Raw genomic sequence first — 23,656 nt, 5'->3', positions numbered from 1 at the left:
AATTGGCACATCGGTAGGTATAATAGAGATTCGTGTTATTGATATATTTTCACCTCGGAACTTGCCATTCAAAATGCTAGCCTCGACAATGTTTATTATTTTCCAAATGACTTGACGCGTGCCGTTGCACAGCCGTGGTGGATTCAAATTACGGAGCGATCCAATCTTCAGTAAATTATTCGGTGGCATGGATAATTCCCAGCCTCGATGGCATCGCAAAATGTATCTACGCTCGATGTGGCCGAAAACTTTATAGGGAGTAAGATAAGGGTCATTGGGCGAGAGAGACAGGAGACCGGCTTCGTTTTTATCCCTACTCCGTGCTGTTTACTGTGACACCGGTAGACGCCTGGCAGGAAATAGGCGTTGGTGATAAAAGGGTGAAAATTGAGGGTTATATTTTTTTTGATGCCACATCACAAAAAAATGAAAACAAAAAATTTCTTTAGGAAAAATTTGGGGTGGAGCACCCTTATCACTTTGAGGTATAAACAATAGATTACAACCCATTCTCAGACCTACCGAATATGCATATCAAATCTCATAAGAATCGGTAAAGCCATTTCCGAAGAGTATGGCAACTAGCACTATGACACGAGAATATTATATATTTATATTTAAGGACAGGTAGCTAGGTTTCATTTATGTTCATTACCTCCTCTTTTCTATTGAAATTATTCCTGTTTTTGCATGTTCGGCCACAGCACATTTGTCGACCAAAAAGCCGAAAATAGCTTTCACACAGTAATTCTCCTATCTCGTGAGTTTTCCGATAACCTCAAACAGAAAAAACCTATTAAAACTGCCAGGAACCGAAATGACGTTTTGAATACCCATCATCAAATCAAGGGTTGGTTGGGGGTGGCTTTGCGGGTGGTAGCGTTAATCAAAGACCCATATAGATTATTATAAAAGGTGTAAAGGAATGTGACATGCGCTCACATATAAAAACACGCTGTCAACAAAGTTTCAATAGCGAGACCCTGTTAGGGAAAACGATGAGTTTCCGTGCAATATGCATATGATCGGAGTGAGAAAGAATCGTTGTAATGGGATTGATAGAAATTGTGTTGGCGGGGTTGTGTTTGAATGCAACGTGTGATTTTGAGGAGGAACAATTTGGTAGGTATACCAAAATATCAACCTAAATTTCACCTATTCCATTTACAATGATTTTACAATAATATAGGAGTCGTCAATGGTGAAATATGAACTGTTAAACAAGTATTACAAAATACATAAATTTAACACATGAGAAATCTCGTATAGAGTTTATACGTACACATGATAGTCGAAATAGGTGATACATGAAATTAATTGTAGAGTGGCTAATGTGGATATTCAAAATATTCAATAATATTATAAAAACAACTATCTACGCGAGATAGTCTCTGATTCTTCGTTTGAATACTAAAATTGATGCTACTCTTTTTATGTTGTAAGGCAGACAATTGAAAAATGTTGAGCCTGCTAGAGATGGCGTCATTTCAAAAATTTTGTACGATGTTGTTGTAGTTTGATTAAATTCCCTTTCCTTGTTGCGTAATTATGACATTGGGAGTTAGTTTCTAATTCAAGTTCGCGTTTTTTCCACAAAGAGCAGACAGTTATAAAAATAGAGAGAAGGTACTGTTAATATATTTTTTGCTTGAAAACAGGACGACATAAATCAGTATGACGAAGATTGTGAAGCATACGAATTATTCGTTTCTGAGCAACAAAGACCACATTATAAGATAGGACGGAATTCACAATAGCATAGTAAACATCTAACAGGTGTTCCTCGCTCAGTATTTTTCTCAGTTGCATACTATTTTTTCCGCATTGACCATAAATCTATTACTTTGACACCACTTTGAGAAATTTCGACTTATTACATTCAATTTGTCCTGGAGTTCCAAAGGACTGTTGGCTTCTTCAGAAATAGAAGTATCATCGGCAAAAAGAGCTTTCGATTCAGCTCTGATATGTTGTGGCAAATCATTTATGTAAACCGAAAACAATAATGGTCCCAGAACTGAGCTTTGTGGAACCCCAACTTCTAAGTCATAGGTATTCTAGTTCACATTATCCTATTTTACATACATCTTTCGAAATGTCATGCAAGACATAATCATAGATAGAAAGTTGCCTCGAATTCCAATTGCGCTCAGTTTATTGACCAGTTTATTGAAAGAGAAGTTGGTAAAGCAGACTGATGGTTGGTTTCTGAAATATAATTTACCGGGTGGAAATTGATGACCATGTGAGGCATGTGAGAGTAAGATTTTTTTTATTCAGTTGGACAAACCCAGTACAGAACATAAATAATTACAAATTGTGGTTATTAGAAAGACAACAAATATAGTAATAATTTTGGGATAAGACATTAGATATCCGGTTGTACCGTTTTGATGGTACAAACTAATATGAACCCTCCCTAGGATGTATCTAAGAGGTCAATTTGAACGATATATTTTGCTCAAAATATATTTTTTGCACTTTGTCAATGAGATAAAATAACCTCAGTTTCTTCAGACGCACATTTCAATAGATCAGATTTGAAACAAATTTCTGGTCTCAAAAAAGTTAGGAAAAGGTTATTAGGATCCTTTCACTTGTTATTTTTATAGTGTTGGGCATGTACTATGCGTAAAATGAATATTTCTTAGCTATATCTAGTTACCTTCACCCACTCACCATTTGCTGCTACCCTAAAAAAAATTTCGATTTTCTTTAACGATTTCAGAATTGTTCTGCAATTTTCTCACTGCTTTTCATTTCATCTCTTTTAATCCTTCATTTCTTCAAAGTGCTATATGTTGTCTATATATCTTTCGTGTGATTACCTTCCAAAAGCAAAAATCTCGTGCTAGCATTAATACTATTCCATACAAAACTAGCTCTGAAAATTTTCAGAGAAAATTCAGAAATATTTTTTGAATGTTTCCTACACTAAATTAGTCAATTTCTACTAATTTTGGAGTGATAAAAACGAAAATAACAATGAAAAATTTTTATTAGCTCTGGTTTTTGAGATACACAGTACTTAACCTTAAAGAGTAGTTATACTATACGTGAAAAGTGAAAGTACATAAAACAATATTGTTATGTTTCTTTTAGAATATTTTAAGTACAAAATTAATAAAAAAAAACATTATTCTTAGTGTTTTGACAAATAAAAGAAGTTTGTACCACCAAATTTCAATTAAGTCCATCCGATTCATTGTAAGATCGCTGTCGTTTAGCTTAGAAGATTCCACTGTTGTAGTCTTGACCCTAACAGCTCAGCCTTTTCCTTAGACAAGCGAAGATCTCTTATAAGGTCACTCAACTCTGCTTGACTAATTCTGTGCGGATCACTAGACCTATCGCTTACGTCAAAATCAGGGTCATAGGATGTAGAAGGATGGGTTGCTCCTTCTAAACAGTCTTCATCACCTTCCTCTAAAATTTCATAGTTTTGGGGTGGAGAAGGGACTGGCAAATTATCTGAGTGTGGTACAGGCCGAAGAGCAGATGGGAGATTGGGGTATTTAACCGTTCCTCTTTTCTTCATAGATAAACCTTGCTTAATGGGAGGAGTTAAGCAGAAATAACAGTCGTCTGTATGATTGGTAGGCTCACGCCAAACCATTGGTACTGCAAAAGCCATTGCCCGGTTTTTATTTTTCAGCCACTCTCGCAATATGACGGAACAAGAATTACAACATATATGAGGAGCCCATGATTTATCTTGCTCCCCAACTTTCATAGGCTGTCTTAACGATAGGTGTCATTTTACGTTTCTGAGCCTTAAATGTTATTTCACCACATATATAGCAAAAGCTATCGACAGAATTCACACACTTTCGAGGCATTTCAGATCAGCACTTAAATTAATTTAAAAATCAACTTCACACGATAATTTCAATAGCAACCACGTGCGTACAATTGACAAACTCACATAGGTTATGTTTACTACTTAAGAACAGCTGATGAGAGGGGTGTTATGTAAACAAACATGTGTACCAACTGTTGGTGATGAAACATTTCATTTGTTGAAAACTCAATATACATATATATATAATATAATGATACTATATCTTGAAAACAAGAGCTAATATATAATTTTTATGGTCACTTTCGGTTTTAACACGTGGAAATACATTAAATGCATCTAATTTCAACCCCGAAACAAAAACTTTGTTGTGTTGTGAAATCTGCCAGAAATCTTACTAACCTCAGGTTCAAATATAATGGGGTTGTTCACCAAAAACAATATACATAGAAATATTGCGATGATTAATTGGCTTTGAATCCATTATCAGACTTACCACTGCTTAGTCCTATTTTCTCTGTACTCAAAATATCTGTCTTTGTCTTCGATTTTCTCAAACAAATGCGAAACATTTCAGCAATAAAATCCTGTCTTTTGTTTCTACTCCAATCTAGTGATGGTGAATTTTTTTTCTTTGCTGTGTAAACCAATCAACTTACACTTTACACCTCTGTGCACGAATGCGATTTATATTTTGATAATACATATTTTTCAGCGTATCATAGATCATACAATCAGAAACTAACGACGTTGGCGAATGAGCTGAAAAAAGAAACCCTAACCATAACAACATTTGAGGTAAGCTGTATGGTCTGTCAATATACTGAATGTGATATTCCACAGGTGGAATAATAAATTATTTAAATGTATATTCTTCAAATCAGTTTTTTTTAAATTCTAGTTCGTCTAGAAGTTTTATATTTACAATTGAATTTATCATTTCCTTAGAATTGGACTTCAGATCCGTCAAGAGGTGTGATGAATTTTGTTTCATACGACAAATTAGGTTTTTTATTGTGGTTCAGTTACAAAACTTAGTTTTTTTCAGAATGGGGAGCTTAGTGGATACACAATAGAAAATGGAACGATCCAAGGCACTGGAATTGCTTTTGATATTATCGGCATTCTCCAAAACAAGTTTGGTTTCAACTACACTATTGTTTTGCCAGATGAACCACTTTTCATGAGTGTAATCAGCAAGAGAGGAGCCAAGAACCTTCTAGAAGCCAAAGTAAGATAAAAAACGTTGAAAAATCATCCTCAAAGTTTCTACTCATTTCGACAGATATATCAGTATATACACCCATATTAATTGATGCGTTATATACAGGAAGTATCTCAAAAAATGATGTCGTTAATTTCAGGTGGTGATTAATTGTCATATTTGATGAAAAAAAAGATATGAACGTGTCATAACTTGTTTGTTCCTAAGTAGCAGGGTGTCAAAGTTTTACTAACATCTCAAAAGTGTGTTTAATGAAACTAGGTGTGTTTGTCAGCAGATAGTTACCTGATGGATATTTATATATACGCCACTGTTTTTCTCCAAGTTTGATAATTTCATCAGATTGAACCGAAATGACTAATGACGACGAATATTGAAACACATGGTATCGAAGTTACCGAAAAGAGTGGCGTACAACGATGTTTACCATAAATATTAATCAAGTTATAATTTCATAAAAAAATCCCTTGTTACTCGTCACAAACACACGTAGTTTAATCAATATCGAGGGAAATAATTATCAATAACAATATTTTTACTGAAACTGTTGCTGTAGTGTGTTGATCACAATCAGTTGAATGATTTTATTCACCACAACACATTGGAACGAAATAGATTCGTAATAAGCACATTTTTGTGATATTGAAAAAAAAAATGAAAAAATATATACATATATATATATATATATATATATATATATATATATATATATATATATATATATATATATAATATATATATATATATACACACACATCGGAAAAGTCTAGGGATATTTTTATAACATACTAAATATCATAAAAATAAATACATGAGGTCGTTTAATTTCGATTAAATTGGTACAATCGACCACCCTGTAGATTCCTATGGGTTGAACAAAGCCTGCAAAAACGGTAACTGGTCTTTTATCAAGTTTTTTACAAACTGTAGGTTTTCGGCTAAAATGAATAATCTGAAAGTGTCGAGTTTGTACATTCTATGCAGTTCTTGCTCAGCAATTAAGCTGAAAATATTGTGCTTTAACATGGAACGCCATCACTTACCATTGGCTGAGATGAATAGAGCTGTAGGGCTTCTTCAAGGTGGCATGCGACAAAATGATGTAGCTCTTCGTTTGGGGGTCTCCGAAAGTGTTATCAGTCGATTGTGGCGGCGTTTCCGTGAAACTGGCAGTCCAGCCGAACAACATCCAGGGTGAGGACGCGCTACAACTGCAGTTCAAGACCGATTTTTGGTCTTAACCGCAAGAAGACAACCGACAATCACAGCACCTGAGTTGGTTAACGTGTTGCAGCAGATGCACCAGGTAACCATTGGTCGTGATACTGTCAGAAATCGACTGCATGAAGCAGATCTCCACGACAGAAGGCCACTTAGATGTCCACCTTTGTCGAGAGGCAATCGCGGTAGAAGATTAGAGTGGTGTCAAGAACATCAAAACTGGGATGCAAATGATTGGGCCACAGTTTTGTTTACAGACGAATCCAGATTTGGATTCCATCCAGATTCTCGTCGAGTAAGACTGTGGAGATGACCTGGAAATAATGGACGTTTGAGACACGTCCAGGAAGTCCACACATACAGAGGTGGTACAGTAATGCTATGGGGCGGAATCATGATCGGCGGCAGAACCGATCTCGTTTTTCCAAATCGCTCCCTCACAGCTCGACAGTACCTCGACACCATTCTTCTACCTATCGTCCGTCCGTTTGCTGGTGCTGTTGGTGAAAACTTCCACCTAACGCACGATAATGCTCGTCCACATGTCGCGCGTCTAGTGACTGACTGGCTCACCAACGAAGGAGTTGATGTATTGCCATGGCCAGCACAATCACCGGACCTGAATCCCATCGAGCATGTGTGGGACACGCTTCAACGAAGAATTAATCCGCATATGGGGAACATTCACACAACGTTTCAATTGAGAGAGCTTTTAATCGCTGAATGGGCAAATGTACCTCAACAAGACATTGACAATCTCATTTTGTCGATGCACGATAGATGTAGGGCCGTAATAAACCAGCGTGGAGGCCATACTTTGTACTGATTCCAATTTTTTTTGTATTATGATTTTTTTTCGGGGTGCCAAAGAAGAGCCATATTTTTTTTTAGTTTTGCTTATATGCGCACTCAGTATTTTTGACCATTTAATAAATTTTGTTGTAAGTTACATTCGTTTAATAATCACCCGTCAACTTTTTTTTCCCTAAAGCGATCTAAAAAAAATATTGCCATTTTTAAAAATATCCCTAGACTTTTCCGATGTATATATATATATATATATATATATATATATATATATATATATATATATATATATATATATATATATATATATATATATATATATATATATATATATATATATAGACATTTGCTCGCATCTTGGGGAAGTTCCAAGAAGTTATGAAATGCTAACATTTCCATTTCAGTACATGGACTCAAAAGTGCCGGGCCTAACACATAGATGGCGCTATTCTTATTCCATTTACCGCTTTTTCAGTTAGTACCTAATAACCTCCAAAATGAAACTGTTGATTTTCATGATAGTCTACTCATAAGTTTGTGAGTTAATGTTCTAAGAGTGACACTATTTTTGTTATTTTCAAAACAATGGATCAAAACAGTTTCGTGTTATGATTTTACATTGCTTCCTAATGGGAAAAAATACCGGTCAAAAAAAGCAATGGCTTGAAAAGTGTTATAAGGGCTTCGCTCCATTAGATACAATAATTGAACTTTGGTTCATTGACTTCAAACGTGGTCGTAGAGACACCGATTGTAGAACGCAATGGACGTCCAAATTAGGCACTAACACCAGAAAAAATAAAAAAAATCCACAAAATCGTTTTGAATAATCGAGAAGTGAAATGGCGTGAGTTAGCTGACATTGTAAAGATAACAAAAGAACGTGTAGGCTTTATATTGCATGAGAATTAGACTATGAGAAAGCTCTATTCAAAGTGGGTGCCGTGCGGGCTCACTGTTGATCAAAAACAAGAACGTCTTGATGATTCTGAGCAGTGTCTGGCCATATTTGAACATAACAAACCAGCATTTTTGCTTCGATATGTGACAATAGATGAAACATGGATCCATCACTTCACTCCGGAATCAAAACGATCGTTTTCTGACTGGAGAACAACTGGCGAACCTCGTCCAGAGCGCCCGAAATCACAACAATTGGCTGGAGAACTTATGGCCTTGGTATTTTAGGATGTGCGTGGTATAATATTCATCGACTGTCTTGAGAAGGGAAATACCATCAACAATGAATATTATATGGCGTTTGAAGGCCAAAATTGCAAAGAAACAACCGCACATGGCAAAGAAAAAAATTTGTTTCATAAAGACAACGTAGCGTGTCACAAGTCAATCAAAACAATGGCAAAACTACATGAATTGAATTTCGAATCGCTTCCACATCCACCGTATTCGCCAGATTTGACTCCCAGTGACTACTGGCTGTTTGCAGATATGTAAAAATGCTCACTAGTAAGAAATTCCGCTCGAATGAAGAGGTTATTACTGAAACTGAGGCCTATTTTGAGAAATCATTATATAAAAGTGATATTGAAATGTTGGAGCGGCCCTGAAATGATTGTGTGGCTCTTGATAGAGTTGACGTTGATGAATAAAGACATTTTTGAACAAAAAAAAAACGCGTTTTCTTTCTTAGGCACGGGATTTTTCTGCCCATGTTATAGTGTCACCATTGAGGTACCCATCGACATCCTTAAATGACTCGTCGTTGTCCCTCGTTGTTCCCAAATCGGTCATCGTGCTTTCTGGAATCTATCACCAAATGAACTGTTCGGCTTAGCCAAGCTAATGAACTCATTTGGTGGAGGTTGAATTGGTATTATAAACCATAATAAATCATGGCAATTTTTTTGACATTTCAGAGAGCAGACATCGCCGTAGCTTTCCTACCAATCGTGCAATCTTTTCGGACAGACATAACTTATTCTACGAGCTTCGACGTCGCAGAATGGAATGTTCTGATGAACAGACCCAAAGAATCGGCCACTGGATCAGGCTTGCTCGCCCCCTTCACCACCGTCGTCTGGATTCTGATCATCTTCTCTGTCCTGATCGTTGGACCGATCATGTACTTGCTGATCCTCATTCGGGCGAGGTTTTCCAGAGAGGACCACGCTGTTTTTTCGTTGCCTTCTTGCATGTGGTTCGTCTATGGAGCGCTTTTGAAGCAGGGGTCCACTCTCAGCCCCAAGTCTGGTGAGCAAAATAGTGGTGGTAGGAATGAGACCGAAGGTGTGGGATTTTAGCTATGATTTTCAAAATTGTGAAAGCCTACACTCCTACATTCTTCTTCTATGTTTGAAAAGTGATGATGTTGGTAGGAAGCCAGATCTGGTTAGTATGGTAGGTGTTGTACCAATCGCAACATACAGTCAGTGTCACCTTTGCGATTATTAAAAGCGTACAATTGTGGCAATATAAGGTTAAACTGGAATCTCTAGCGTAAAATGAATCCGGAAACAAGCACAAAAGAAAGTATCCCCTTTTAGATATAACTTAAGACCAATATTAAAGTAAGATGCTTGTTTGTGTTAAGTGTATAACATTTTGAACTTGAAGAATCAATATCTCCTTGACTGGGAGTGTAGGCTTCACCAACTTTATACAAATCTTACTTTAATCAGCTAATTACCTTGAATGAGCAATATAGTAATGCAAACATTTTTTAATTGGCGATTTTAATCTTCCATCAGCATTATGGGAGGTTGCTTCTCCTGTGCCTGTATCCACTCAATCTGAGATAGATTCTATTGAAACGATATCCAACATGTGTGCTTTTCTCAATCTTCTTCAATCCAACGAAATATTCAACGATAGAGTAGTTACTATTGATCTCATCTTACCCGCAGTAGATCTTAATTCCTGAAGACATCTTAATTCCTGAAGACTCGCTTCATCCTCCACTTGAATGTTATTTGCCACTCAAAATCTCAAACGAACATTCATCTGGTGAAGAATATTACTATGACTTCCTTCTCGCTGACGAAGCATCGATAAATTCGACCCTTGAAGCAATCGATTGGGATGGTGCATTACATGGAAAGGAGCTTTCTGATATGATTTCAATGTTTTACGACATTCTTTATTCTATCATTGATCGCTTCGTTCCTCAAAAAAAATCTGTGAAAGGAGATTTCCATGCTGGCACTCGCCTGAGCTGTTTCTTCAGCTCAGACATTTCACAAACATGTACCCCAGAGTGGGAATCGACATATTTTTGAAACTCCATTTGGAATATAAATCCCAATGTGATCTATATTACTTTGTGGACAGCAGCTCCTTGTTTCCGTTTGGAGTACTGAGTGGAAGCAATTTCTCCTAACTCAATATCAGATAAATCACTATGGCGGGATGACCACAATGACTGACCCATTTCATAGTATTCGCTCCCCATTAGTGGCCATACTCACAGTTCAAATATCTTCCAGATTCTTCTCGCATCCTGTTTTCCACCTGGTGGCTCTTCATCCTGATCCTAACGGCTTTCTACACAGCCAACTTGACAGCCTTCCTGACTCTGTCATCGTTCACTCTGCCGATCACTAACCCCTCAGACATCGCGCGGAAGAACTACAAGTGGGTCACGAACAGAGCGAACGGCATCCGAGACCATATTTTCTTCGAAAATCAGAACAGTATGGCGCTTACTACCAAGCTAGTTGACCTCATCGGTCCTGATCGGTACTACGTGGATCTGCCGGATCTGGATATAGTGGAGCAGTACGTGGCCAAGAGGGACATGATGTTCATCCGAGAGAAGACGATTATTCGCCACGTCATGTACAAGGATTATCGTCTGAAAACTATGCGAGGAGTGGAAGAAGAAAAACGATGCACTTATGTTATGGCTGATTTTCCCATAAAGAAGTTCCCCAGGGCTTTTGCGTATGCGCCGAACTTCAAGTACGCCGCTCTGTTTGATAGAACGTGAGTGTTTGTCTCTATTTGACCACGATGACACGAGCACACAACATCGGTTGTTATAATATTATTTATTTATTAAATCAAATCAAATCAGTTTATTTCCAGAGACTCTACAACATGGAAAAAGTCAATTAAACTAAAATATAGAAATTCACAATACAAATATTTATTCATATATATATATATATATATATATATATATATATATATATATATATATATATATATATATAAAATCTAGAAAGGTTAATGCAGTCAAGCTGCTGGAAAATAATGAGAAAAAACCAAGAAAGTACTTGATAAAAATAGCTACGTAAACGCAAGCGAAACATAAGTGGAACCACCTATTGGTGTGACACCCAAGTCAACTTGCCAAGTTTTTATGTCAGTGTTGGTGGTTTGACCAATCAACCGACAACTGCGGTAGCAGAAATTTGGGAAGCTAACCTGAAATGCCATCGGAAAACGAATCCACATGTTTCTAGAAATGATATGAAATCTAGAAAGGTTAATGCAGTCAAGCTGCTGGAAAATAATTCCATGTTGTCGGTTGATTGGTCAAACCACCAACACTGACATAAAAACTTGGCAAGTTGACTTGGGTGTCACACCAATAGGTGGTTCCACTTATGTTTCGCTTGCGTTTACGTAGCTATTTTTATCAAGTACTTTCTTGGTTTTTTCTCATTTTGTCTTCAATCGAGGACCGCCTGCCCGGTACTGACGATGCCCAATAGGCTGAAACAGCTGTATACCGGTGGCTCTTAAATTGAAATCAATATGGGAATGATCAAAGAGTACTTATCTATTTATTTTTTATATATATATATATATATATATATATATATATATATATATATATATTCTCATGTAACAGTTTATTAACATTTTTTTTAAGGAATGCGGGTTTGATAGCTGTTTAAGAGAGATAGGTAGTTTGTTGTATAACTTGATGGGCATAACAAGAGGGCCGTTTGCTGCTTTCGTCAATTTATGGTGGAGAACAATACATTGATAAAGTTTATCCAAATCCAAGGTAGAGTAAAACAAAACAAAATCGAAGCGTGATGTTCACGTGATCGCCCAGTGTCAGATGAAAAGGGAAGCGTTCATTGGAGAATTCGCCTTCTTGGTATGAGTTCGGTACCAGCACAGGGTTGTAATCAGTCGTTTGCGTGTTTGTGTGGCGTGCGTTATAGTCTATTGTTTAAAATTGTTTTTCAAGATGTCCGGTACAGACACTGCTGATGACACTGTGAGCTATCCTCTGAGTCCAGCCAGGAAACGATCCAAAAAAAGACATTTGAGTATTGAGATAAAAGAAGTGATTTTAAATGTGTTCAAGAAAGAGATGGAAAAAATTGAGACATCGACTGTCGACGAAGTCGTATCGAAAGTTTTCGATAAAGTTGGAGTGTGTTGCGCTTCAATTTACAATGTTTTACGGGAATATAAACAAAATCATTCATTTTCCAAACCGAATACAAATCAGAATCGTCAAACCATTATAAAATCAATAGATGATGCTGATAAACATGCAATCAGGAGGAAAGTGCATGAGTACTTTTTCAGAAATGAAATACCCACGATAGACAAAGTACTCACAGAAATAAATGAAAATGTTTTATTGCCAAGTTTTAGGTGGTCAACATTCCATAAAGTATTGAAACATTTGAATTTTGTATTGAAATTCTGTTATGGAGGAGAGAGTATTTGACCAAAATTAAATATTATAGGGAACAACAGAGAACACTTTATTATATGGATGAAACCTGGGTTAATGCTGGTCATACTACCCCTAAAGTATGGGTCGATGAAACTGTGACCTCATCTAGGAGGGCCTTTCTAGATCGACTATCCACCGGATTAACAAATCCATCAGGTAAAGTTATATTTATATTAAGACCTGCCCCAATCTCAATATATAAAAAGTAACCCTTGTATTTGTTTTATTTACTTACATACCTCTTCGTAATTTCAGGTAAAGGAAAACGGCTTATTGTCACATCAGCAATGAGAATTGGTTTGTTGCTGAAGGGCTGTGGTGTTTCGAGTCGAAGAAAACTGAAGATTATCACGAAGAAATTAACGGTGAATCTTTCGAACAGTGGTTTTCCAAAGTTCTACCCCATCTGGAGGATAATGCTGTGATTGTAATGGACAATGCACCTTATCATTCGCGACGGCTACAGAAGATTCCGACAACGTCTTCAAAGAAGGTTGAAATCCAAAACTGGCTGCGATCAAAGAATATTAGCTTTGAAGACTCAATGCTAAGAGTACAGCTACTAAAAATTGTCAATGAGCGCAAGCTTGAATACCAAAAATATATAGTCGATGAGATGGCAGCAGACCAAAACAAAATTGTTCTTCGCCTGCCTCCATACCACTGCGAGCTCAATCCCATCGAGTTAATATGGGCGGATGTAAAGAATTTTGTAGCTCAGCATAACACCACGTTCAAATTTGCAGATCTCAAAGTACTTTTTGATGAGGCTTTGAAAAGAGTCACAGCGGAGAAATGGGAGAAGTGTGTTCGGCATGTGATATCGGAAGTCGAGACAAAGATGTGGAAGCTTGATAACATAATAGAGGCACAAATTCATCCAGTTGAATAATTTTGATTAATATTCCTTTTGATTTTACATAAAATAAAAATTATCAATAAAGAAATAATTACGTCTCTTTTCATATAATGCTTGAGTGCGCTGTGAAAAATCCAATGAAAATCTTTTTATATTACACATTTTATCTGCATTTTTTCCGTTAAACTGCAAAACTTGTGCATTTCACTCGTTATTATAAAAACGTTTTCCTAAGTATGATATAGCATTTGCGATCAACAAGATGTTGGTTCTGAATACGACCCTGGCCAATTCTTGGGATTTTCAATATCACATGCGTAGGTCATGTCAATGTTTATATCCACTCTATCTTGGATTTGAATTTGCTTTAGTTAGATCTTAACGTATATCCTGTGGCGAGCCGAAGATTATCTCTTGATTCAAATTTGTCGAAATGAGTTTTGACATAAACAACAGAGTTGAATATATATATATATAGTGAAATAATAGTTAGAATATCCAAAGCGGTAAACAGCTCCCTACATGAGTATCATATTTTTTGAAACACATTGATCCCACTATCTTTTTTTGAGCTATTAGTAATTCGTTTATTCTTGTACAGTTACCAAAGTTGATCAGACAATAACTGAACGAAGATTGAATATAAGCATAGTAATAGCTCTTATATATTCAATGGAACAAAATTACGGAGATTACGAATTACAAAACAATGTTTCGACATTTTACTCAAAATATAATCAATTTGCTTGTTCCAAGAGAGTTGAGCATCAGTGTTCAAACCTAAACATTTTACAGATGAGTATTACTGGAGTTTTTTCCCAACACCAAATCGTTATTTTCACACCTCGACACGTGTTTCGATCACCAAGTGATCATCTTCAAGAGGAAGATAAAATATTACAGATGAGGTTTGTTGTATTGCCTTGCCATTTATTATGACCAGAACACTGCAATCATTCTCATGTAGTGAGAAGACAATTATATTAGTTTTTGAGCTGTTCAGAATGAGACCATTTTGAGAATAATATTTTTGCATATTAGGAACTGCTTGATTGGCCTGACTCGACAATCCCTCATAATCTGAAGACTTCAGAGTAAATGAAGAATCGTCGGCAAATTCCACTGTACAATGTTAACGATTACTGTTGTTGAGGTCATGTACGAATAAAAGAAAGAGCATAGGTCCTAGGACGCTACCCTGGGGAACACCGGTGGCAACGACACAGGTTCTAGAGTGGAAGGTCCCAGCCTCCAGTTTAACCCTCACAGTTTGCGTTCTGCAATCCAGATAAAATCTCAACTAATCCAGAGATGAGCCACGAATTCCTAGACAAAACAGCTTGCTCAAAAGTAAATCGTGATCAACAGTGTCGAAAGCTCGTGACAAGTCGAATAGAACATTAATCGTGTTTTCAAAGCTTTCTTGGTTTGGTATTGCTTCGAATGATTTACATTTCAAATATTTCCCAAAATCGGATATATCTTTCCAGGAGTGTATTTTAGGTATAGGTGTAGTATCCAAAAATAATAGAATAGTGTATAGTTCCCATTTGAAAAACTCGTGTTTCATCAGTTTTCTCGCTGTTATGTTTTAGGTGGAAATTTCGACCACCCTGTAAATTATTTTCGGAAATTCGATAGACCTGTTCATGACTTGATGCTTAAGGTGTGATTCTGTAAAATTTCACATTCTTAACTGTTACTGTCTATAAGTTATGATTTTTTCGGAGTGGTGCTGCAACTGTCAAATTTTTCAGAAAAAAATTAATATCTCGAAAACTAACAAACTTGGGTACAGGCATTGTTATACAAAGTGGGCCTAAACTGTGCTGAGAAATTCAAAGATGTAATAAAATACAGGATATTCTATTTGAAATAAGGAAGTTGCCCTCAACTTCCGGTATAACGGAAAGAGACTGAAAGTTGAAAATATTTCACTTAAGAAGACCATTTTGTAAAATCCACTACCACAAAATTTCAAGTTTTTATTTTGAATCGTTCTCCGTATATTCCTAACGAACGCTCGTCGTGAAAGACCCTGTATAATAGATATTTCCATGTTTTCCAATGTGATGTAGTGATTTTTATATATACTTATATTCTTATCTGTTTTGACATTTGTTGTTTTGTTGGGTTGACCGTGGGTGGTTTTGCACCCATTAGCACCCATTACCTAACGACATTGCTTAGGCAATGTACGACCATTACCGTTACCACATCGCCGTTACCGCAGTAGTAGACGAAACTTCAGGCATAAAAACCTTTAAACCTGTAGACCACAGCCAAACACCCAGAAAATAGCTTTCACACAGTCCTAAGAAAATTTCAGATGTTTCCAGTTCAAATTATTTTCTGCAAATCTATTTTTTTATATGCAGCATTCAATATGTAGTGGAGTCAGGTATAATCCAGTTCAAACTGAGGGAAAATCTGCCGGAATCTGAGATATGCCCTTTGAACCTGGGAAGCAGCGAGAGGAAGTTGAGAAACACGGATCTGCTGTTGACGTATGTGATAGTGGGAAGCGGTTTGGGAATTGCTACCAGCGTTTTCCTACTGGAGATTTTGTGGCGATTGCAGAAGAATAAATATAAGAGCAGAGGAAAGTTCAGAGTTATTTATGATCCATTTATGTTAATAGAATTCATTTCTTTCCCCTAGGTTAAGTTAGGTCAGAAATGAGTAGGAAAGTTTATCCAGTATTGATGTAGTTTGTTAACCTACTCAATTTTTGAAAACCTTTGAGAAATACGAAGTTTGTTGTGCTGGTAGTACTTCCAATAAAATATCCGTTTAATCATCTATCTATATATCTTTTTTTTTGAAGAGGAGGGTACATCTTCATAGACTCTTACCGATTCTTATCGACCAAAACCTCTCCTAAATTTCTTGGTGCCAGGTATTGAGAACCGCTCTCTCTACTAGATACTTCAATTTCTACTTTCCCTCTCCTCAGTTTCGATAATTTTTCTTATTGCTTTGTATGCACAGTTTCACGTGGCCTCTCCTCCTTCGAGATCTTCCATCATATATTCGGACTTAAATATTTTTCCCGTTTCCCGGTGGTATTCTGCACGCATTGCCCTCCATCTTGGTCAAGTGAAAAGCTTCTTCTCCGAATTATCATCTACCTGACATTGCAGACTCCGATATTTTTCTGATTTACAGATATTTAACGAGGCAGCCGTGTCCAGAGACTGCCTAGGGGAGGAACGGTCGCCAAAGGGTCGGTTAACCCAACTCTCCATGTTGGAAATGCTCCGATGCGTCCATTTCCATTAGAGATCACTGTTCCATTTCAGTTGCCACCTGCGCATGAGGTTTTTCCTGGCTGCAGTTCCTTCCAGATCACTCTCCATCACTTGAATTTTCCTCTGCACCGCTTTCAATTTCTGAACAATTGCGGTGTAACAGAATAGTGCGCCGTAGTTGTTTTCTCCACCTTTGTTTTATATCCTCTGCAAAGGTCAGCTTACTATCAAGCCAAACTCCAAGGTACTTTACCGCCTTGCTCAGTCCAATCTGTGCTCCTTCGACATCAAATTTCATCACTCCTATTTTTCTACGCTTTGTCAGGAACCCGACTTCGGTTTTTTCTGGGGCTAGTTTCAGCCGCCTACTTTTCGTCCACTTCGATACTCGTAGTATTGCTCTATTCGCTACATCCATTAGGAGATTCTAGTTTGTGGCTGCCACCATCGTCCGCCAACCTAATCAAATTGTCTCCAATGAGGAATTCTTCCGTGAAGAGCTCATCACACAGGCTGTTCCATAACGTAGGTCCTAGCACTGATTCCTGAGGGACAGGGCTATTTATACAGATAGTTTTTGTGTCATCGATGGCTTCCAGTGAAATTTCTCTTTTTGATAGATATGGGGCTATCATAGAAATGGGACTTTCCTCCACTCTTCTGTTTTTAAGAGCCACTAATAGGAGTTGCCAAGATGCACTGTTGAAAGCATTCTTCACATCCAGCGTTATGGATAAGCAGATATTTTGTTGAGCTCCTGCCTCATTAGCAATGTTAACTACGGTGTTTACGGCTTCTATTGTTTGGTGTCCTTTCCTAAATCCAAGCTGTTGGTTAGCTAAACTTCCCGTTCGTACAATTTCCTCATTAAGACGTTCAAGAATTAAGTATTCAAAGAGTTTTCCCTCATAATTCAAGAGACATATAGGTCTAAATGATGATGGGTTATCTATATGTTTGTGGCCTTTCCTCAAGAGTACCAGTTTTGTTTTTTTCCGTTCGACAGCAAAGATTCCTTGATGCACCAGTTTGTCGTAGACAGCTACATCATAGGCTATTGGGCTATTCAACTTTCTCGATACTTTTAGGATTTCTTCAATGGAGCAACTTCTGGCTTCTTTTGTATGCTTTCATATTCAACATTAATATTCTGGCTCTCTATCCATCTATATATCTCCAAACCATCGTTCACAACTTCCAACAATTGATATCTCCGTCCTGAATCTGCTACTGCATAAGTTCACCATCATTCAGGATTAGGATTCCATAAGAGCGGTAGTGTTAGAGGTTGGAGATTATTTCCAGAAAGCTGTAACTTTCAGTTTAGTCCCTCTAACTTCTCTTTCCAGGAAGATGTGGAGGGAAGGTACGTTTAGAAGTTTTTCCATGGTTGCTGATGGTGTGATTTGAAAAGTTTCGGAAATAACCAAAAAACTATCTCTCTCTCTCTCTGTACCTAGAGAGCTTCAAACAAACTGTTCTAATTGAAATTTCTGACCACCAAGCAAATGCTCTATACAATATTGTCCCTTAGTTCCAAAGTTTTCTATGGATCTTTCGACATGGGCAGAGGAATAGCATGGCTTTGTGTAGAATCTCGTTCAAATGAGTTTTTCATATCAGTGAGCTGAGTCCAGTTAATTTATCTGGGACAATATAATGTTTCAGGAGCAAAATGGCTGGAAATGAATAACAACATGATCAGAGGCAAACCTTTGGAGTTTCCCGTCAGCAGTCCACCTCCATCTTATCAAGCATTGTTTTTGCCGCCGTTCAACTTCAGCAACAGGGAAGGCCATAAGAAGAACATCAACGGCAGAGATTACTGGGTCATAGACAAAACCAATGGCCTAAGAGAGATAATACCTATACGCACACCGTCTGCTTTGCTTTTCCAATTTTCCAATTAGTGTTTTTGTGGTTGTCATACTTTTTCAAAAGGGTGGGCTGACTTTCGGTGATGCTTTGTAACACGTTTTGTTTTAGATAGAAAGTCACTTGTGTTGATGATTTGATGTTCACAAAATGTGGATTCAATGAAATAAATGATTCATGAAATGAATGATTTCAAGATCTGGAAACTAAACAGAGCTGAATCAGTAGAAAATTTGCTGGAGTGTATTGAAGGGCAAATTGAAAAGTTCTTCTAAATTGTTAGTGTGTAATATGAACCATTGGAGAATCCAATTAGTCAGTAACTTGTCTTATTCATAAATTTTGCCTACAAATTGAGTAATCAATTTAAAATTTCTATACTTAGCCACATACCCGTTCTCAAAACCCAAGTGTGCTAGCTGTATTTTCTTAGACTCACGTCAAGAGAATAAAATGTACAGGGTGTCCCAAATTCGAGAGTGCCCGTTGAGTTCTCGAAAACCGTAAGAGATACAGGGTCGGTTGTAATGAGACAAATTCGGTACTCTTCAAAATGATGTTTTGAAATCTGGAAAATTCCAAAGACTCTTGAAGGTACCCTGAAAAAAAAACGGAAAACCTGTCATTATTTGAAGTTCTTTCTAAAAACAAAAAACACTTCCTTTTAGCAGCTTTTCTCCTTTTGCTACATGCAGTTCCCAGATTTTGAATCCGACGTTTCGTTCTTCAGAAACCATCATCAGCTTCGTCTTTTTATATGAAGCGATATAATGAAATACCACGTATTCGAAAGATAATTTCGAAACAAATTTAATATATATATATATATATATATATATATATATATATATATATATATATATATATATATATATATTCTATTCAAATTCGTTTCTGTACATGGGGAACTCGTAAACGTTAAGAGATAGAGTGTCGGTTAAATTGTGGCAAAGTTGCGATTTTAGAAACCTATTCAATGATGTAAAGAAATCGAATATAGCTTTTTTGGATCTGGAGATATACAGAAAAAACCAAAAAATCCCAATTTTTTTTGCCTGTATCTTCTTTATTCGCAGACATTGAAAATCTGTCCACATTTTGCCATTGGCATTTGATGTGGGTTCTCAGAATATATCCATGAATCTTTTATACAGGGTATCATACAGGGCCGTAATTTAAAAGGGAATAATTCACACAATTATAATCAAATATTAAGGAAGCATCCCGAAATATAAAATTGAATTTAATTTCTCAGTATGAAGTGAACGTCTACGATCCAAAAACTACAACAGAAAATACAGGTCCGTATTTGAAAATTCAAAGATGTGGGTGGCCCTGTATGAAAGATTCATAGATATATTCTGAGAGCCTACATCAAGTGCCAATAGCAAAATGTGGACATATTTTAAATATGTCTGCGGATGAAGAAGTTATAGGCAAAAAAATAATTTGGGAGTTTTTGTTTTTTCCTATATCTATATATATATATATATATATATATATATATATATATATATATATATATATATATATATATATATTATATATATATATATATATATATATATATATATATATATATATATATATATCTATATATATCTATATCTATATATATGTATATCTCCAGAACCAAAAAAGCTATATTCGATTTCTTTACATCATTGAATAGATCTCGGAAATACACAACTTTACCACAATTTAACCGCCACTCTATCTCTTAACGTTTACGAGTTCCCCATTGTTGACAAATTTCGACCAAATTGTCCCACATAAACACTATTACACTTCGGACGCATTTCAGGTTATGAACTCTAGATTTCTCCTTTCTCCATTTTCATAAGCATAAACATTGCGGGTGCAACCTGTTAAATGATCAAATCGATTTAGTTTACTCACCGATTTTCAAATTAGCATATCCACATTGTCCCTAGTAAACAGAATTCAGGTACTCAATCAAGCTAAGTACCCTTATTTTCACCTACAGTGGTGTTATATGAGGGCTAATGTAATCAATTATTGTTAATTTAATGATGTTTGAAAATGTCCTTATAGGACGAAACTGCAAATACAAGTGATAAAAAAACATAGAAAGTATCATTTTTAATAAAAATATATGTATTTTCTTCATAGTTCATTATGTATAAAATGTCTCTCCTACATGAAAACACAGTATTTTTTCATTTTATATATTTTTACTTTATCTTTGGGATACAAATAGAACAAATTCAAAACGGTGTTCATCAAATTATATTATTTTTATAATATCATCCTATCAAAACCGATATAATGTAAAAACTGTCGCGTTAACTCCGTAATTCATTTCCGGTAATACAAAAATGTTATACTGAACAAATCAATTCCATAACAAACAACAGCAACTAAACTTTTTTGTTCTCAATTTTCGAAAGCAAGGGAACACCCAGGGGTCGATTAGGGTGACTTTGCACAGATTAGGTAGACCGCGGAAAGGATTTAAATGCTAGGGAAATGTGCACATAGAAATTACATCAAGTCTCTTCTACAACTTCAGGTCTAAGACAGCTAACATAAAATAATTGTTTACTCTCAGTGTGTTTGATAGGCAAGGATGGTGGAGCTATATGTATAGTCGATCACTCCGTTGAACAAAACATAAGGTTCAACATGCTTCAAGAGTAAAACAGTTGTAAGTTCCTATTGTTGTTGAAGTCCCAATTCGACCAATCATATATGCTAACAATGACCTCACTCCTCTTTACTGAGAATTGAGAACCCTGAATTTATAGACCTTTCGACAAATCGATATCGAATCAGTCGTTACAGCCTGGTCTAATATATTATCAAACTCGACATGTGTCTGACTTTTGGAATTTTCCAGTTCGTTGGTATAGTGAGTGTAGCCATACAAAAATAAAATTGACTAGCTGCAGTTCTAGACACTAATCACTTCCACAGGTAAATTCTAAACTATATAGTAAAACTAAGTAATATTTTCAAGTTTTATCCATATTGTTAGCACTGCATCGTCCATGAACAGAATTGAAAAAAAGATCACATCATCTCGAACTAACTTTCCTACGTAGCGTGGAAAAGGCCAAAGATCTGAATAAGATGAGGACGAGGAAAATGTACAAAACGTCAAACCAGTAATTGTCCTGTTCCATGCCAATTTCTTTCAGTAATAATTTCGGAGATATGTGACGGCAATATTCCTCTGTTTCTGAGCAGTGAAGGTCATCTCTGTTATATCCATATAAGGCCTGTACCACACCTGGAAAATAAGAATAACTATGCATGGAGCTAAATGTAGAATAAATGAATAAAAACCTGGTTCATACGGTTCAATTAACGGTATTAATTAAGTGTCGGAAGTCATCTTAGTCCAGGGTAAATACAATATAGTGTAGTGAAGGGATGCCTGTAGCAGGCCCTAAATATTATAACAAGATGGACCGAAGAAGAAGGGCTTAACATAAGCCCATCCAAATCGACCATAGTAGCATTCACCAAGAGGACTAAAACGTAGGGTCTCGGACCTCTAAAACTTCGAGGTGAAGAAATACAAGTGTCGGGGGAGGTTAAATATCTGGAAGTAATCCTAGATTCCAAACTCACCTGGAACCTACACTTGGACAGGATAAAGAGGAGAGCGGAGGTAGCACTGATGCTCGCCAGCCGCACCTATGGAAAAACATGGGGGCTAAAACCAGACATGGTATATTGGCTATACAAGATGGTGGTTAAACCCATGATAACATACGCATCTCTGGTCTGGTGGCCAAAGATGAAGCAGGCGACCGCCATCAGCAAACTAGGCAACGTGCAAAGACTTGCATGTTTGGGAATGACGGGAGCAATGAGAACTACCACAACAGCTGCATTGGAAACACTCCTGAATCTACCTCCTTCACACTTTGTGATAATGGGGGAGGCCTGGACGGGCCAATTCAGACTGGAAAACTCACCGAACTACAAAAGATCCGACCGAACAGAAATTTCGGAACAAGTGTAGGAGCACATGTTGAATATGTGCACAGACCACATGACACCGAAGTACACCTTCAACACGAACTTCACGGCCAAAATCATAATACGTGAAGAGTGGAAAACCATTAGTCATCCCGAAAACATGTTTGGAAAAAACATCTGATATACAGATGGATTGAAGACCAAACATGGTTATCAGAAAGTGAATAATTTCGTTTTCCACCGTAGTGTGCGCTGGTCAGGCTCTATCCCCCGAAGCCCCGATACGTTCGGGAGAGCGCGCCAGCATTATCAACCAATGACCACTTCCCCACCGTGGGGTAAGTGATTATTGGGTCCGAGAATCATGTGCCCTGAGCAAGCGCAGTGAGCTAAGAATGACAGCCTTCTGCATCTGTGCGGCTAAGATTTCTGCCTTAGTGCGGCAAGCCGGTATGATTTTAAGATTCAACAGTAGAGAGAACATCATTCCACCAAGGACTTCAATAATCAGAAAGTGAATAAAATTATCATTATTATTATTATAAGTAACATATTTTTCAGATTCGACGAAATATCGTTACGTGGTACGACACTTACCTTCTGTGGCATAGCTCATGAAAGACAAATAAGTAAAGTAGTATGCTCCTGCAGACATATGTGGGTACATCATTAAAAATCCTCCTAGGCATAGCATCAAGGCCATGGCGACTGAACCAATGAAAGTACCATTCTGCAAAAATCATCAATTTATTATTATACTCATTATGGTCGAAAAAATTGAGTTCTTTTTGACACAACATAAAAATAAATGTGAAGATTGTAGCGAGGAATACATCGGACAGACGAATAGTCGAATATCAGTTAGATTAGAGGCACACAACCACGCCCTTCGCAACAAACAACCTCAGTCCTATGCACACACCACTTTGATTGAGGAACAGTATTTTGCAGACTGTTCAACCTGTCTTGCAAGGCAGGGGATTTAATTCAATGCCACAAAAAT

General features: G+C 36.8%; 2 protein-coding genes across 3 annotated transcripts in view; one reads left to right on the top strand and one right to left on the bottom strand.

The window, feature by feature from the left end:
- The first annotated feature begins 991 nt into the window (after positions 1 to 991).
- On the top strand, positions 992 to 19,478 carry Ir76b (Ionotropic receptor 76b). Its single transcript, XM_074181693.1, has 8 exons — positions 992 to 1,122; positions 4,515 to 4,597; positions 4,848 to 5,030; positions 8,930 to 9,263; positions 10,496 to 10,994; positions 15,955 to 16,189; positions 16,745 to 16,802; positions 18,496 to 19,478. Exons 1-8 carry the CDS (start codon positions 1,050 to 1,052, stop codon positions 18,735 to 18,737), a joined length of 1,707 nt encoding a protein of 568 aa, XP_074037794.1. The 5' UTR covers positions 992 to 1,049; the 3' UTR covers positions 18,738 to 19,478.
- A 1,399-nt stretch (positions 19,479 to 20,877) lies between these two features.
- Positions 20,878 to 23,656, bottom strand: part of LOC111510979 (ATP-binding cassette sub-family G member 1) — a 46,444-nt gene continuing 43,665 nt past the window's right edge. For both annotated transcript variants that reach the window (XM_074181771.1, XM_074181770.1), the window contains 2 exons: positions 23,251 to 23,383; positions 20,878 to 21,955 (listed from right to left, as the gene is read on the bottom strand). In XM_074181771.1, coding sequence (XP_074037872.1) covers positions 21,741 to 21,955; positions 23,251 to 23,383 — 348 coding nt within the window. In that variant the 3' untranslated portion in view covers positions 20,878 to 21,740. The remainder of the gene's footprint in view (positions 21,956 to 23,250; positions 23,384 to 23,656) is intronic.

This window comes from Leptinotarsa decemlineata, unplaced genomic scaffold (genome assembly GCF_025532065.1).
Source record: "Leptinotarsa decemlineata unplaced genomic scaffold, Ldec_3_MD MMD2_tig00026314_RagTag_RagTag, whole genome shotgun sequence".
NCBI classification, from domain to species: domain Eukaryota; kingdom Metazoa; phylum Arthropoda; class Insecta; order Coleoptera; family Chrysomelidae; genus Leptinotarsa; species Leptinotarsa decemlineata.
The sequence above is the reverse complement of the archived record's forward strand: the minus strand, read 5'-3'. Positions and strand labels throughout refer to the sequence as shown.

What these genes read in the sequence shown, in the direction of transcription:
- Ir76b (XM_074181693.1), top strand. Translation starts at nt 1,050, where the DNA reads ATGGGATTGATAGAAATTGTGTTGGCGGGGTTGTGTTTGAATGCAACG. An exon ending in TAACCATAACAACATTTGAG is followed by an intron (nt 4,598 to 4,847) that starts GTAAGCTGTATG and finishes AGTTTTTTTCAG; the next exon opens with AATGGGGAGCTTAGTGGATA. An exon ending in AGAACCTTCTAGAAGCCAAA is followed by an intron (nt 5,031 to 8,929) that starts GTAAGATAAAAA and finishes TTGACATTTCAG; the next exon opens with AGAGCAGACATCGCCGTAGC.